At 32.8% G+C, this 17411-nt stretch overlaps 1 protein-coding gene across 1 annotated transcript in view; it reads right to left on the bottom strand.

Moving 5' to 3' along the window:
- The window catches only part of LOC134698518 (nuclear inhibitor of protein phosphatase 1-like), a 30375-nt gene extending 19758 nt beyond the window's left edge, over nucleotides 1–10617 (bottom strand). The window contains exons 1-3 of the mRNA XM_063560499.1: nucleotides 10507–10617; nucleotides 3963–4023; nucleotides 1274–1427 (exon numbers count right to left, since the gene is read on the bottom strand). Of these exons, the coding sequence (XP_063416569.1) occupies nucleotides 1274–1427; nucleotides 3963–4023; nucleotides 10507–10574 (283 nt within the window). The 5' untranslated portion in view covers nucleotides 10575–10617. The remainder of the gene's footprint in view (nucleotides 1–1273; nucleotides 1428–3962; nucleotides 4024–10506) is intronic.
- Between the last annotated feature and the right edge of the window lie 6794 nt (nucleotides 10618–17411).

The raw sequence follows: 17411 nt of genomic DNA, 5'->3' as shown, positions 1-17411 counted from the left end.
TGTCAGATATAGATAATATATCAATGCTGGTCGAAGGCATCATTAAAAGGTGGTCTCATTGGGGGGTTCTGATCCCGGATCCCGCTTTCTGTTTTGTCAGATTCCCATATCCCACTTACACTACATGTATGTACGTTAGTAAAGCAATTCTCATTTTTTTTTGTATTTTCCCGTGTCCCGCTAGACTTCATTTCCTGTTTTCACAGCAGAATAATTGGCATTTCACATGTCATGCTTACAAACAATCAGCAATCCCACGTCACGCTTAGACCCAATGAGACCCACTTAAAATAATCATCCCGATCAATGGATCACCAAAGGCATAGGCCATCCCTACATGGATACAACGTCTGTTTACAAAATAGTTTATACACACAATGATAATTTTGTATTGGACGGACTTTTTTTTAAATGAACCCTGCTTTTCAAGTATAAAGATAGCTGCGGAACTGTTCGTAGCTTATATAAAGACAGAGTAACGTTCGTCATATCATGATTCAAAAGCTTTCAACATTGATTTCAAAACAAATGCTTTGAAACTCTAAATGCAAGTGTTCATGTCAAACGCTCACGTGATCATGGTGATACCAAACGGACTAAACCTTATACGGTGAAGATAAAAGCCAAGGATTCCGGTTAAAAAAGTTTTGAGCGGGAAATACAAATATAAGATTTTTGGTAGGAACGAAAAATAATATAAAGTAAAATCTTGCTGGTAAATACAGATAAAAGATTTTCAGGAGGAACGAATTTATAGGGTCGGTCGGTAAAGGGTAAACAAACAATATTAAAATTTAAGCCCAATCAGGTTTCCCTTTGAGAACATTTTTTGTTTATATAATGCGGGAAAGGATAGACATTGGAATCAAGGCAAAATATTAATCGGTCGCCAGCTGGGTAATCATGTTAATCAGGAGGATAAATATATATTCGCCCAGCCGAAAAATCTGGTCTCGTTGGGGTATTGGGCAACTGTTTAGTTAAGTCCCTGTTTAACAATGATTCATTTGATGGAAAGTTATCTCCTTGACAATGCAAGCATACCACATCTCCCAATAGGCAATATTCATGTATGAGTCCTGAATATGCATGAAGTATTTGTCACTGGATGATAAAAAACCCACAATCAATCAATCAATCCTTAATTTTATTCAATATATTCACTTCTCAGTAGATCCAATATAAAGGGTTATAACCTATAGTAAACATGTGGTCGAGTTGTTGTCTCTTTGACACATTCCCATTTCCATTCTCAATTTTATCATATACTCACTACTGCCTAGATCCAATATAAAGGGTCTTGATAAATGTTTATGCCACACTAAAGCTGCATGTACACGTGAACAAGACTGATGGTCGATACAGAAATCACACATCTGTTTATTTCTCCCAAAGAAGTAACATTTCTTGGTGTCTATCATTAATTTCTACAACAAAAAGGCAAAAGGTGAAATAAATGACTACATTAACCTCTTAATTTAATTAAAATATACTAATATCAATACTGTATGTCTGAAGCTGTAATAACACAATACTGTATCTTCCAAGCACCATGCTGATAAAACTCATATTAATATTGCACCCATGTTAAAATGAACCTCACACCACTGTAAGGACACTTTCTGTTCTAGTGCTTTAATATCAAATATATCTCATATCAACAAACAGATCACAGTGACCAACATGTATTGTTGCATGGCAGAGTTGGGGTAATTGTAATTGTAATCGTTAATCAGCTGTAATTGATTACAATTTTTCAAGTAATCATTGTAATCATTAATCAGCCAAAAATCTGATTACATGTAATTTAATTTAATCAATTACTTTTCAAAATACCCTGTAATCCTGATTACTTTATGATTACATTCTGATTACATTGAAAAATATTTAAACTGTATTTATGGTCAATAAAGGAAACTTTATGTTATTATTCAATTTATATTGAACATCTTTAATAAGATAGTTTGGTTTACTTTTTTTTTTATAAAACATGAAAATTGGTTTGTATACTTCAGTAAAAATAAACTGTTACAGTATTGAAAAGTCATAAATAGCCTAAGAAGAGACATAATACAATTATATGTTTCTGGCCTTAATAAAAGATATTGTACATATATTCACAATTTAAAGATGTACAAATATACATATATATTTGATAATAACTTATATTCAAGTAATACTTTTCTTTATATTGGAGTTAGCTCAAATTTTTTCATTAAAGATCAATGTTTCATCTCATTAATTCATCAAAGAAACTGATTGAGCAAAGATCTTGTATATTTGCGCAAGGCCTTCAAAAATTGCTCCTTTTGGGCTTGTAAATGAGCAGTGTTAAGAAGATAACAAACAAATGGGACTTTCATTGTCCATGAAATTACACTTAAATGATTATTAAAGACATCTGTAAAGGGTACACAATTTAAAATTCTATTAGAGCAAAGAAATCTTAAGAATTCAAGAAAAGAAGAAAGGATGATTTTTTTACTTATACAAGTAAAAAATTCTGAATGCCTAAGGGACATAACTAAGCCAATTTTTTTTTTACCTATACAAGTAAATAAAATTCACTTGTATAAGTATCCTACAAATTTACTTATATGTGTGTATTTTTTTTTACTTCTTCAAGTAAATAAAATACACTTGTATAAGTAGTACCCCTGACTGTCTGATTACAATGAAAAAAAAAATTGCATGATGTGAATGAATAAACATTTAATATATAACTATAGCATTTTTTAATTTAATTTAATCGTACAAATGACAAAGTAATTGTAATTTAATCAATTACATTGAAAGTAATCGGACCCATCTCTGTTGCATGGACATGCACATTTAAATTACCATCCACTACATATACCTGTGATTTTCATGTGCTTTTAAATATTAATGTTGGCAATTTAGATAAAAAAAAACAACAGATGATTCGCAGGGCAAAGCTTTATAAGACTGCAGAGGTCAAACCCTGAACAGTTTGGGCAAGTATGGACATGATGGACACAACATTAAAGCTTGATACAGCTCTGAATTTGGATTGTGATTAAAAAGTTGACACAGAGTGAATGTGGTCTAATGAACTTATTTTGTTTTTGCTTTTGAGAAATACACTATTATGTTGAATATTAATCCCCTCAACAAAAATATTTGAAGATATTTTCTTTTTAATTTCTGAAATCTGAAATAAGCAAATTTGTAACCCACCCCCTTTTTTTCTCCTCCCCTTTCCCTTATTCCAAAAATAATCTCAATTCAAATTTTTGATTGCAACAATAACTACTCATTTAGCACATAATCATGATAATAAATATTCAAATTAATTTTCATCTTCTGATTTAACGAAATGTAAAGCAGTATGTGAAAATGGCAGAGTTTTTTTATACTGTTGTCTGTATTGCAAAACCCTTCCCTATAGGCTCAATGTTAATTTCACTGTGAAATCAAATATCATATAAAACAATATTTGGCACATCAGATTTGCCTACCTGAAATATTTTTCATTGTGGCCCTACTATCAAGATGAGTATCCACGTGATAAGTAGTAAATTTGACAACTTAAAAATAAGGCTGTTTGATTCCTTACTTTGCAATGTCAATGAATTACAATATAAAACACAGTATATTACCAAGAAGGAGATCATGGAGATAAAATTCCTCTTATCTGGATTACAATGGTGACATAGTTATAATTACGTCCCCAAGTATATAGATACAAAATGTCTATTACCTGATACCATCATTTTGACCATGAATGGCATTGAGGCACTGCCTTTCTATTTTATTCCTGAAGTTTCAGCATATAAAATTTGGATATCTATATAGGGTTAGGGTTACATGGCATGCATGGGTTAGGGTTATGATAATAATCTGGAGTGATGACAAACTTTAATGCACTCATCCTTCATGTCCTTAAAATTAAGGAGTATTTTTTTATTCTTTTTAGTTCATAATAGTAAAATCTAGCTTACCTGAACCATTTTGTTTTCTTTGACAACATCCAAATGGAGGCCTGGTGGTGGTTTACCTGCCCTAAAAGTATATCCCATACATGTCATGTTAATCAGCAAATTGTATATCCCATACATGTCATGTTAATCAGCAAATTGTATATCCCATACATGTCATGTTAATCAGCAAATTGTATATCCCATACATGTCATGTTAATCAGCAAATTATATCTATTTATCTATTTATTTATCATGATTCTGAATTTAGCAAGAGATGTCATATACATGATATAATTAGTGAATCATAAGAAAATTAATATTCCTCCAAATATCATGAATATATGAGACCTCTGTGAAAACAGATAATGGAACATTTTCTCTAAAATTAGGGCTGTATTACTTTTAATTTCAAAATTAGGACTGTATTACTTTTTATTTTAAAATTTCAAATTTACAACAAAAGCTAACTATCAGAAACATTGCAGTAAATTCAGAAATTATTGCGATGCTTTTATTATTGCAAAAAAATGTGACTCCCTTTAATTTGAACTCGCATTTTTTTTTTTTTTTAGGGATTATACCATGTTTACCATGTTTACAGGATTTTTCACAATATCGCAAAAAATAAAATTGCATTTAAGTCCAAAATGACAAATTTTTTTTAAATAGATCCTATTCATGCTATTTGTCACACATAATATGTTTAAAGGTCTAAAGGTTTCAGCTGTGGTTGGTTCTGGTCAATTTTGTATTCTGTGTTTTCAAAGGGGATGTTTATTAGAGAAGCTAAAAATTGGATGTCGATTAGAGAAGCAAAAAAAATGGACGTTGTCGGATTAGATAGGTATTCAATTAGAAAATGATAAGCCGTTGAGTTGGAAAGATATTTTATTGTGACGTTAGATTTTGGGAACGAAGATGATTAGAGACCAGACGTCGATCTCAGTATACTTTTTTTTACTTCTTCCAAATAAATAAAAATTATTTGAAAAAGTAGTACCCCTGACTGCAGCCCTGTGCCCTTTTTGAAAGTCCATGCCTTTGTTGTCGTATTATTTTGATGAAATACAAAAATTCTGCCCGTCTTCATGCATGATAAGGTGTATGACCCTCAGCTGATTATCATTTACAGCAGGTGTTATGAGTTGTGATTCTCTTATAATCAACATCAGGTGTTATGAGTTGTGATTCTCTTATAATCAATATCAGGTGTTATGAGTTGTGATTCTCTTATAATCAACATCAGGTGTTATGACATGTATGAGTTGTGATTCTCTTATAATCAACAGCAGGTGTTATGAGTTGTGATTCTCTTATAATCAGCATCAGGTGTTATGAGTTGTGAGTCTCTTATAATCAACAGCAGGTGTTATGAGTTGTGATTCTCTTATAATCAACATCAGGTGTTCATGGTGTTATGAGTCTCTTATAATCAACATCAGGTGTTATGAGTTTTGATTCTCTTATAATCAACATCAGGTCTTATGAGTTGTGATTCTCTTATAACCAACAGCAGGTGTTATGAGTTGTGATTCCCTTATAATCAACATCAGGTGTTATGAGTTGTGATTCTCTTATAATCAACATCAGGTGTTATGAGTTGTGATTCTCTTATAATCAACATCAGGTGTTATGAGTTGTGATTCTCTTATAATCAACATCAGGTGTTATGAGTTGTGATTCTCTTATAATCAACATCAGGTGTTATGAGTTGTGATTCTCTTATAATCAACATCAGGTGTTATGAGTTGTGATTCTCTTATAATCAACATCAGGTGTTATGAGTTGTGATTCTCTTATAATCAACATCAGGTGTTATGAGTTGTGATTCTCTTATAATCAACATCAGGTGTTATGAGTTGTGATTCTCTTATAATCAATATCAGGTGTTATGAGTTGTGATTCTCTTATAATCAACATGAGGTGTTATGAGTTGTTATTCTCTTATAATCAACATCAGGTGTGCATAATTGACCATTATAATTATTTTTGGCTGTATGAATCGTTGCATGAAAATAACACTTTACCACCCTCTTAAAAATTTAATACCAAACAGAAAAAGATAAACTTGCAGAAAAGATTGTATACCGAAACATAACAAAAATTTATACACCATATATCCAGATTTGATAATTAATGTCACTTCAGTGATATTAAGGTTCGAAACAGTACATGTAGTAGGAAGGCAAAATAATTGTTGAACGAGGTTGGTAAAGGATTGTTTTGGTGCAACATGTTTTGCCATTTTTATTTCACTTGCAGCCTAGAAAAAGGTTTGTTAATCACTGTGTTTTGTGAAATCAGTAAAAAGATCAACCTGCAAGAAATTCTTAATTGTTCGTTCATTGTGAAATGGCAATTTTATTTCCATTCCATGCAGATACCCCCCTTTACACCCCTCTTGAATTCTTTGATTTGTCGTTTTTACCCGATGACGGCTGATATATCGGACCTCATTATTTTAGTATTCCCTGTGAGTTTGACCTGTGTTTATAGCAGAATCCTTAATATACCATTTGGTAGTGCGCCTGTCAGATGCAGAACGTTCAGATAAGGTAAAAGGTAACAGGTGAATATTATATATTGGTATCGGTATCGGATTCGAACTGGAACTTGTTAATTATCATGATTATTGGCAATATTAAATATGTGGAAAACAAAAGGGCCTGGAGTGGTGTAATTTTTAGTCTACATCATTGTCCTATATTTGCTATATATAAAGTTGAATTCTTTGGTTTGTCGTTTTTTACCTGATGACGGCTGACAAATTGAACTTCATTATTTTAGTATTATACAGTCAGGGGTGCTACTTAAACCAGCGATTTCAGAATCACTTCTTCAAGTGATTTTGGCTGTGAAATATTAAAAAAAAATCTATAAATAGACACAGACTTTTTAAAATCACTGAAACAAGTAATTTGAGAAGATCACTTCAATAAGTGTTTATAACTTTTTCTTGATATTTTTCTCACAACAGTCAAAGATATAACTCTATAGGGTTATTACAGAAAATAACTTGTGTGTGTTATTACAGATACTTTCATGAGTTGACTACTCTTTATTTTTTAAATTTTCTAAATCTGTAATAATATATGTTTGTTATTTGTAAAATTATTTCATTTGTAGTGGGCTCTAGGGAACTCTTGAGACTTTGCGCAGAAACTAAATGCATATATATATATAGCCTTGATAACTAATTTTTTAATTGAATTAATTCATTTTTGATTAATTATGGTAAATCAATGAGACGAGGCTATTAAAGAATAAACTTAGCCGTGATAACAAGGCTAGGTTATTAAAGGAATGTAACTTATTATATAAAACACTTGGGAATTACTGAGAAAATTGCGCAGAACCTCATTACATGCTCTGGTCATTATTTCTTACAATAAATTAAAAAACATTGTAATTAAGCATGATGTATGTCTGAGCAAATGCTTTGAAGTGATATAGAGAAGCTGTGATAACACCCTATAGTTATTACAGGCATATTTTTTCTGTAATAACATATGGGTGTACTATTCAAAATTGGCAAACTATGAACTGTTATATCTTTCAATAGTTAAGTATACATATAGACCAGGGTTCTCACTAGGAATTTTTCATGGTGAGTCCTGGGACTCATCACTTTTAGAAATGGTGAGTCCCAAAAGATTTTGATGAGTCCAGGATGCAATGTATTTTTTTTGTGTCATAAAATAATGAAATTTGACGAAATACAACTTAAACCATGCGTGTCGGGTTGGTAGATTTTATTAAATCAATAAAAAATATGACCTCTTAATAGTTATTGTTCAAAATATACATGTAACAGACTTCTTTCTGGGTCTATATCATATCCTTGATGTGGGGCCACATTGAAAAAAAAATTGGTTTGCCAAAGCCAGAGTTCTCTTAAAAAGATCAGGGCGATAGGTAGGGTTTTAGTTTGTTTTTTGTTTTTTTATATGAATGGACTATTCAATAATAAACCCAGTTAAAGAATTTGTCTTGTCATTTTTAGTGACCACAATTTATTAAAATTAAAAAAAAAAAAAATTTACAAATTAACCCCTTCCCCTCAAACCCCTTTTCCCAATTAAATTAGTGTAGATTGAATTTATACACCAAGTTTTACTACTTTCATGGCACAACCATATCATCTGTTTATTTTTAATGTCTATAAATATCCAGACACAGTTGTCTGTTACTTAGGTGTTTCCCCAAGTATTTTTCCCGCCTAAAATGATCATGTGACATATTTGTAAACAAAACAAACCATGTGGTCAAGCAATTCATTTATTTTCTGGATTATTCTGCTTTTCATAATTTAGTTTGGATTAATATTCACTTCATTTAAGGTACAGTCATGCATTTGTATTTAATAAATATAGTTTGCAAAGAATTTTTACTTTTCAATTTGAGAAATGTCTCATGATCGCCGTTCATTGGCTTGTTCAACCATGCAGACAATGTAAATTATGTAAATTATAAATCTATCAGCTGTCAAAAATATTGATCTACGCATCACATCGATGTTTTGACATCGACTTCCGGTTTAGTTTCTTGTCAAAACAATGTCATATCATTAATCTTCTAGGCAAAACGATGTTTCTGGGACTCAGGGGATACAATCAGGACGCGTCCCAGGGACTCACGGGTTTCAAAAATGACGCGTCCAGCTCGATTTTCATGCGTCCAGGACGCGTATACGCGTCTTAACGAGAACCCTGATATAGACAAAAGTAATATCAATAGAACTTTTATACATTTTAACTAAACTAATGTTGTATATTGTCCCTTTTAAAGTTTTAAACATGTAACATACATATGTTATCACTATTCTTTGAATTTTTAGTTCACAATAACAAATGTATGTTATTTTTCTGTAATAACCCTATAGAGTTATATCCCTGACTGCACAAGCTGGATTTTTTTATTGTTAAAAAGACAAGAATTCCATTGAAAAAACAACTATGTACATCTAGAAATTGTCTTTTGCTTGATAAGCCTGTCAGTTTTTACAATTTATTGAAAATATGCATTTTCTGGAATAATTTGTAGATCAGGACATAACCTTGAAGTATATCATTCTAACTCTAAAGAAAACCAATCAGGTTACCTAATATTGTTGACCTTTGTCTGATAGTCAGAGTAGTTAATGAATATTTGATTACAGAACAATTCCCAAGGGTACTTTTAAAAGCTTTAGCGCACTAACTTACTGCCCAAACTCACTGGCGAAGTTAATATCCATAGAAAAAGGGATAACTGATCTATGTAGGAAAATTATAGAAAAGTTTGTGAAAATATGGAAAATCAATGAAATTAGCATTTGAAAATCAAAGGAAACACCAAAATCACTTAAATAGGTGATAACTGAATTTATCAAATCACTGAAATAGGTTATAATGAAATCACTTGTTTAAGTAGCACCCCTGACTGTTATAGATAAACAAGTCTAAAATGAAATCAACGTTCAATCCTATGATTGCATTTGATCAAAACTACAATTGTTTACATGTTCCACAGTTTGGGATGCAGTAACCTTATTTAAGTCTATAAAAGCACATGTTCAACATAGTCCAAATAATTATAACAACTTGAAAGGCTATTATAATTTTTTTCTTTGACGTCTTACTTTGAAAAAATTTATAATAGCCTTTCAAGACGTGATAATTATTTGGACTAGGTCAACATAATGATGTCCATGTACTTAAGATCAAATTGTTACATATAGTGTTACCTGGGCGACTTTTGACTTGAACATGTAGTCTACCATGCATTCCAGTTGACATATTCCAGACTAAATGCATCTATTGTAAAGTACGCTGGTTACATACAATCAAACACCATATGTATTAGTCAAGAGAGTTCCGAATGGTCGGGGTTCCCTTATCTAAAGTTAATATAGATGACAGACGTGTTCCCTGATCGTAGGAGCCTGACATTCGGTGCTGTACACAGACCCTTGAAACTCTCAACCTAAGAGTACTCAGCCAAACTCTTCGGTAAGTCATATATATCTATTAGTATACTTAAGTCACTACACTATGATGCAAGCCCCAGTTGTAGACCAAACAGGTAGGTAGATGTATTTTCTCAGTTTTACCACAGGAAGCAGAAGTTCTGGATCAATAAAATTCTGTAAATAATAAGTTCGACTATCAATAGAGCTTCTCGTAATGAGGTTGACTGTCTACGAGAAGCTCTATTGATAGTCAACCTTATTATTTACAGAATTTTATTGATAGAACTTCCGATTCCTGTGGTTTTACGGTTTGTTTGTGCAGAGTAGCACATGTATATTGTGTAAACATTTAACATGCTTAACACAACTATATATTGTCAAATGGTAATGAGTAACTTCACATTTCAGACAAAACATAATCATATCAGAAAAAGTGGTGTAATTGAAAAACAGTATATAATTACAAAGAGAAATGGCAAATGCCCGAGACAGTGAATTAAAGACACTCGGTTTGGCCTTTTTATGTTGTGCACTGTCAAAATTAAATTTATATGCATAAATAATGAATAACATATGTTGCAGTCGCAATTTCAAATACGCTATTAGTTACACACCAAGACGGTACTTCGAAATTATTGACCAGCGGGCCTTCATTCTGTTGGATGTGTTGATTCTTCGCCATGTTTTTATATAGTAAGCTGTGCCCAACTCGCCCCACTGAAAAATCGACCCACACCAGCTCCGCTTTTTCACAAACTCGCCCCTCTTTTTAAAAAATCGTCCCATTCTTATCAACCCGCCCCAATTTACCTATATTTGCGGAAATAATAATAATAATAATAATAAAATAATAATAATAATAATAATAATAATAATAATAATAATAATAATAATAATAATAATAATAATAATAATAATAATAATAATAATAATAAAAACAAGCTTCAGAAAGGTTTCACTAAAGGTGCATCCTCTATTAATATTGCTCTTCTCATCTCTGAAGCAATTAATGAAGCCAAAGATAAAAACGAGTGTCTCGTTCTAATAACTCTGGATGCAGAAAAAGCATTTGACGTGGTAGACCATATACACCTATTTTGGAAATTATATCATCAAGGAATTAATGGAGCTGCATGGTTACTAATTAAGGAACTATATAACAAGACAACTACACAAGTTAAATATCAAGGATACATCTCGGAAACATTTGTAAATGAGCAGGGAGTCAAACAAGGAGGAATTCTCTCTGCCACTTTTTACAAGGCCTATAATAAAAATATCCGTGATACTCTTGAATCCACAAACATAGGAATTAAAATTGGAACCAATTATGTGGGTTGCCCAACGTGCGCAGATGACATAATGCTATGTGCTGGCTCAGAATATGATGCCTCAATCCAACTCCGCATCATTGAAAACTGTACCAAAAACGATCGGGTAAAGATAAACGTAAGTAAGTAAGTAAATTTTATTTAGAGTCGGCATATATATACATAATAACCGAGAAAACATGAGCTCTGGTGAGCTCTTTAACCGACTATCACATAAAAAATCATGCAGCATCATGCAAATACTACCAAATAAAACATGCAAAATAATGAAAGCAAACTTCTATTTGATTTAAGCCTCCAGAGTCAAAGCTCATGTGGCAAGCGCCTCTATGTGCATTGAAACGGGGGAATCAGCAAATCATTTGAAGATCATAAAATATAACAAACTAAAAGCATACAAACAAATAAATAAATAAAAATAAGCACTAGCATTTAATGGCAGATATATTAAATAAAAATGCATAAAAAGCAGAGCAAAAGGCCATTATAAAAAGAAAGAGAGAAATTTCAGCTTTGAGATAGCACTGGGTGGAAACGACATGAACTACAGAAGCATTTTTGACCCCCACACCAGGAATTTATGTAATTCCTAAACTGGCCAAAAGAAGTCATGAGTCTAGCCTCATTAGGAACTGAGTTCCATACTTGTGCTGCCTCAAATCTAAAAGATCTTTTACCATAACTGGAGGTTCTAGGTCTAGGTACCTCAGCATTGTTTACATACCTGAAATTATATGAATTGTTTTTTATTACAACTAAATCTTGAATAAATAAAGGGCATTTTTTATTAATTATTTAAAGGTCTCCAAGGCAATTGAGCGCATTCTACGAGTTTTTAATGATGGAAGGATCGAAATCTGCAGGAGTGTTTCGTATGTGCTCAGATGGTCTTCATAAATAAATCGAAGCGCTCGTTCTTGTATTTTTTCTATTTTTCTGGTATTTTGCCAAGTCAAAGGGCAGTAACTAAAATTAGACATAATAAAAGAGTAGTAAATTGTAAGCTTACTCAATTTGTTTAGATGTTTCCCAATTCTTTTCAAAACATTTATTTGCCTTGCAGCCTTTTTACAAATATTTGAAATGTGTAAATAAAGTTTAATTTAAAATCAATCGTAACTCCAAGTAGTTTCACCTCATCCTCACATGATATAGAAATACCATTCAAATCAAACACAATCTTTTTATCGTGTGTTTTTTTGCCAAGAGAGATAGCTTGAAATTTCTCTGGGTTGGCCTGCATTTTATTGGAAGAAAACCACAGTGACTGTATTAAATAATTGCTGTCTTCCTCAAGATCAGAAATTACATCTTGTAAGGAATTTCCAGACTTTGACAAAGTATTGTCATCAGCATAGTTATATAAAGAACATTTTTTTACAAAAAAGAACAAATCGTTAATAAAAATTTAAATAGGATGGGTCCAATGATAGAACCTTGTGGTACCCCTTTAAATATGTCAAGCATACCACTTAAATTTTGGTTTACTTTCACACATTGTTTTCTTTTTGTTAAATAACTATATAACATATAAAGTGAGGATTTGGATAGACCATAAGCTTTTAGTTTCAGTAGCAGTAAGTCATGGGGGAGACAGTCAAATGCTTTCAAACAGCAAAACAACTGAACTTCTAATGATTAACAAGAAGAATAAAGATATAAATCTTCAACTTTTTAATGAAAAAATAGACGAAAAGCAAAAAAAAACATTTAGGAATTGGAAGACAAGAGAAAAATAATCCAAATGTAGAGAAAAGAATCTCTGCTGCAAGAGCTACAATGTATTCACTATTAGGTGCTGGATTACATGGAATAAATGGTATAAATTCTCTATTATCGTATAAACTATGGCGGACTTACGTTATACCAAGAATGCTCTATGGAATTGAAATTCTCAACATTACTAAAACTGATATCCAAAAATTAGAAGCTTTTCAGAAAAAAACATTTAAGCAAATTCTATCCTTACCACAAAGAACTGCAGATGCTGCTATCTATATCTTGCTCGGAGCCGAATCTATTGAGCAACTCGTACATAAAGCTGTCATTTACCTATTTCTAAGAATATCAAAAGATCCCAACTCAATCGAGTGTAAAATTGGAATTAGACAGCTAGCTACAAAAGATGATAAATCAAATAGTTGGTACATAAATATGGACAAAACTCTCAAATCTTATGATCTTCCATCCGCACATGAGATTATACTAAATCCAGAGAAAAATTGGAAAAGATTGACTCATGATGTCATAGACAAAACCTGGAAAAATAGATGGACCGAAACTGCTAGAAGCAAATCAACACTCAAATATATGGAAGTTAACAACTGGAACTTAACTTAACCAAACTTCTGTTGGAGCAGTGTCAGAGATCATAAAAGAGATGTTAGCAAAGGGATAATGCAATCCAGGATACTTACAGGAACTTACAAAACCCAAAGTATTACCAACCGATTTGACGAAACAAAATCTGCAGAATGCATATTGTGCATGGTAGGACCTGAGGATTATAAACATTTTCTAATCAAGTGTGAAAGTCTGAATTGTGTGAGAAAAATTCATCACAATAGACTAAAATCCCTACTAGAGGATAATCAAATTCCCTATTGCAGTATAATTAATTCTGATGAGGATCTTCTCGAATTCTTGGTTGACTGTTCTAGGAACGACCTTATAACTGTGTCTCAGCAGAGAGATTTAGAACGAATCTGAAAAAAACTGGATCTATGCATTGTATGCTAAAAGAACCCAACTTTTGGAAAGCAAATGAACAATCAGTTGAGTTCTGAGCTTAACTTGCAAGTGGCTGTCAGTCGTGGGAATGTAACATATAAAAAGTATTATACTACTATGTATATATACTTAATTAAATACTAGGTGATATAGCTAAGTACTTCATAGTTAAACCATAACTAGAGCATATGAATATTAATTACCCCTGTAAATAATATTGTAGACCCAAATTGTATTGACAAACTCTACTGTTTTACTTAAAACAAATTTTTACAAGTTTCTTTTTTTTTTATTCGTATCTTTTACCATTTTAGATTTTAAGTACATATATATATAATTTAATTATGAAACCATATACTAGTCCATAAATTTAACCCATTACTAATACGGATTAATAGATCCTTTCACTTTCCTTTATTAAGAGAAATTTAAACAACTGACAAGATATTATTTTTATCCATTTTAAAATTTTAAGATGTATAGTGTACATACAAGTTCCTGTTTTAAAAGAGGCTACTATGTATGTATGCAATACATGTATATGCAGTGGGGAATATAAAAGATTCATTTCTTCTGAGGATGATGATTAATTCTGTTTAAATGGTACATAAAATCATGACTTGACTTTACATGTATTATTTATAATTTAAACAAATCATTTAAAAATTGAAGGTTTTCGAATATCATAAATATAGTTGTGAAAATGAATAATCAGTCCCTCGCTTTAATGAAAATGAAAAATCTTGCTTCAATAGTGCAGAAAATGAATAATCTGTCCCCTTAGTTTACAAAGATACATAACCGATCAAAACAAATCCTCCTGCATTTGACACTGTGCCACACTACAAACTGCTACACAAAATGAACGAATACGGTATAAGAGAACCACTAAACAAATGGTTGGAGATGTTCCTAACCCAAAGAAAATAACAGCAGTCGTAGATGGGGAGGAAGCAGAAGAATCTTCAGTTGACTCCGGTGTAACACCAGGTACAGTACTAGGACACCTTCTCTTCCTCTGTCACATTAAGGCAGCAACCATTTTATTTTCGGGGGGGGGGAGGGGCTATGATTTCTTTTGAGACAAAAAGTTTGTTTCCAGTTTTTGGAGAAAAAAATAATTTGTTTTTGACCCTGAGAAAAAAAATGTTTGTTTCACCCTTAGCTATCACTATATGTTATGCTAACATTGAAAGAAAAAAATTGTTTTCGACTTGCCGCAAAAAAAATATATTGTTCTTCACCGAAGGCGAAAAAAAAGTTTGTTGAGAAAAAAAAAATTGGGGCATGCGCTTCAATGCAAAGAAGTGCTATATACTTAGCATCAAGAACAAAAGCCAGATGATGTACAGCCTAGACGGACATGTACTACAACAATTCAAACACAACCCATACTTAGGCTTTCAAATATAAGAAGACATAAAATGGACCACGCATATCTCAAATGTAGCCAAGAAAGCCTATTCGACACTCGGCTTTTTAAGAAGAAATCTACACTTCTGCCCAAAAGATGCCAAAAAGACTGCATATATATCATTAGTACGATCAACTATGGAATATGGTGCCATAATATGGGACCCATATACACAACATGATCAAATTTGTATCTGTAAACTTTGTCTAAATAGCAGACCATAACATTATCAGTCATCTAAAGCTAAAATTCAATAGACACTAACGGTTTAGTGTCTTTAAATATCAGCTGTATTTGTACGAGGCTAGGAAACAAGGTGTATGCGAGCTTTTAGCCGAGCCGAGTACAAATACAGCTCATATTTAAAGACATTAAACAGTTATTGTCTTTATTCTCCATTGCACACGGCTTTATCTGGACCCAGCCGCATTGTGTTTCGTAATTATCAGGACTCTGACGTGGGTATTATTGCCGAATATCATATTAATAACGAGACTATCCCGGAACGTTCCCGACAAACTTGAAGATGGTTCGCAAACGACAAGCTCTGGATGCAATCTAGACTCATTAGGTAGAAAAACAGCAATTAAAATTTTCTCCAGATCATTCCCGTACCACAAGACACCGTCCAGAAAACACAGAAGGATTGTAAGGATTTTTTCCGATGAAGCAGAATCTGTCACGACATAGTCACGCTTGTAATCCGACTAGACAAAATCGATTGAGTTTTCCCAAATGTTATGCGGGGTTCACACATTGCCGATTATTGCTCCCGTTTGAGATCAGACAGCGATACGACACAAAAAGTGAAAAAGTCGGATTACTATCCTCAATTATCTGGAACGTTCTAGCATTGTCGATTAAGATCGCAACAGATTCCTACGGGTCGGGAAGGGTCCAAATAGTTCGGCGAAGCACCCGTCCCGTAAATAAAGGCAACAGTAGTATACCACTGTTCAAAAGACATAAATCCATGGACAAAAAATGAAATCGGGGTTACAAACTAAAACTGAGGGAAACGCATTAAATATATAAGAGAAGAACATGGGGGAAGACTCAGCCGATTTTGTCTAGTCGGATTACAATCGTGCGTGACAGATTTTGCTGTATCGAATCAAAGTCCTAACAATGTTCTGTGTATTGTGGATGGTGTCCTGTTGAACGGGAATGATCTGGAGACAGGTTTTTATTACTGTTTTTTTGCCGATTGAGTCCAGATTGCATCCAGATCTTGCGAACCATCTTTGTCAAAAATGTTCCTGGATAGCCCTGTTATTAATACGATATTCGGCAATGATATAGCCACGTCAGAGTCCCAGCGACAATTACTGAATACAATACGACTGAGAAAAGACACGACCGTTTACAATGCGATAGAGCTGACTTTGATAGGATTACGTTCCGACAGTACCTGATCATCCCGAGTATGCCACCATTTTTCAGCGTCGGTTCACTGTCTGATATCTGTCGGATAACATTCGATAAAATCGGGACGCAGTATTTACAGATTCGATCGAATTTTATCAGACGAAAGACACAAATCGGATTAGAAGCGGATTAAGAACGGAATTGTCGGGATAAATTCGCTTGGAAACGGTTGAATATCGACGCTTCCTGAACAATATCTGATTGTTGTCGTGATTAATTTAAATTTTTGTTTAGATTTAAATTTTAGTTTGTATTTTCATCCACGATTCACAGGATCTTGATCAGTCTTTTGACAAATTTAAATCGGGAAAGGTCGCGAATGTGTGACCCCAGCATTTACCTAACTGTCTGGGTGCTTCTCCGAACTGTTCGGACCATTCCCGACTCGTAGGTATCTGTTGCGAACTTAAACAACTGCGTTCAGACAATGATATGACATTCTAGATAATTGAGGATAGTTATCCGGCTTTTTTACTTTTCGTGTCATATTGCTGTCTGATCTCAAACGGGAGCAATGATTGGCAATGTGTGAACGCCGCATTCATAGGATAAACTTTCGATCCTTTTATAATATTTATTCTAAGGATTAGTTAGTTTACATGGAACGTGTCTAAAT

Source organism: Mytilus trossulus, chromosome 1, assembly GCF_036588685.1.
Source record: "Mytilus trossulus isolate FHL-02 chromosome 1, PNRI_Mtr1.1.1.hap1, whole genome shotgun sequence".
NCBI classification, from domain to species: Eukaryota; Metazoa; Mollusca; class Bivalvia; order Mytilida; family Mytilidae; genus Mytilus; species Mytilus trossulus.
This window is presented reverse-complemented; position numbering and strand designations above follow the sequence as displayed.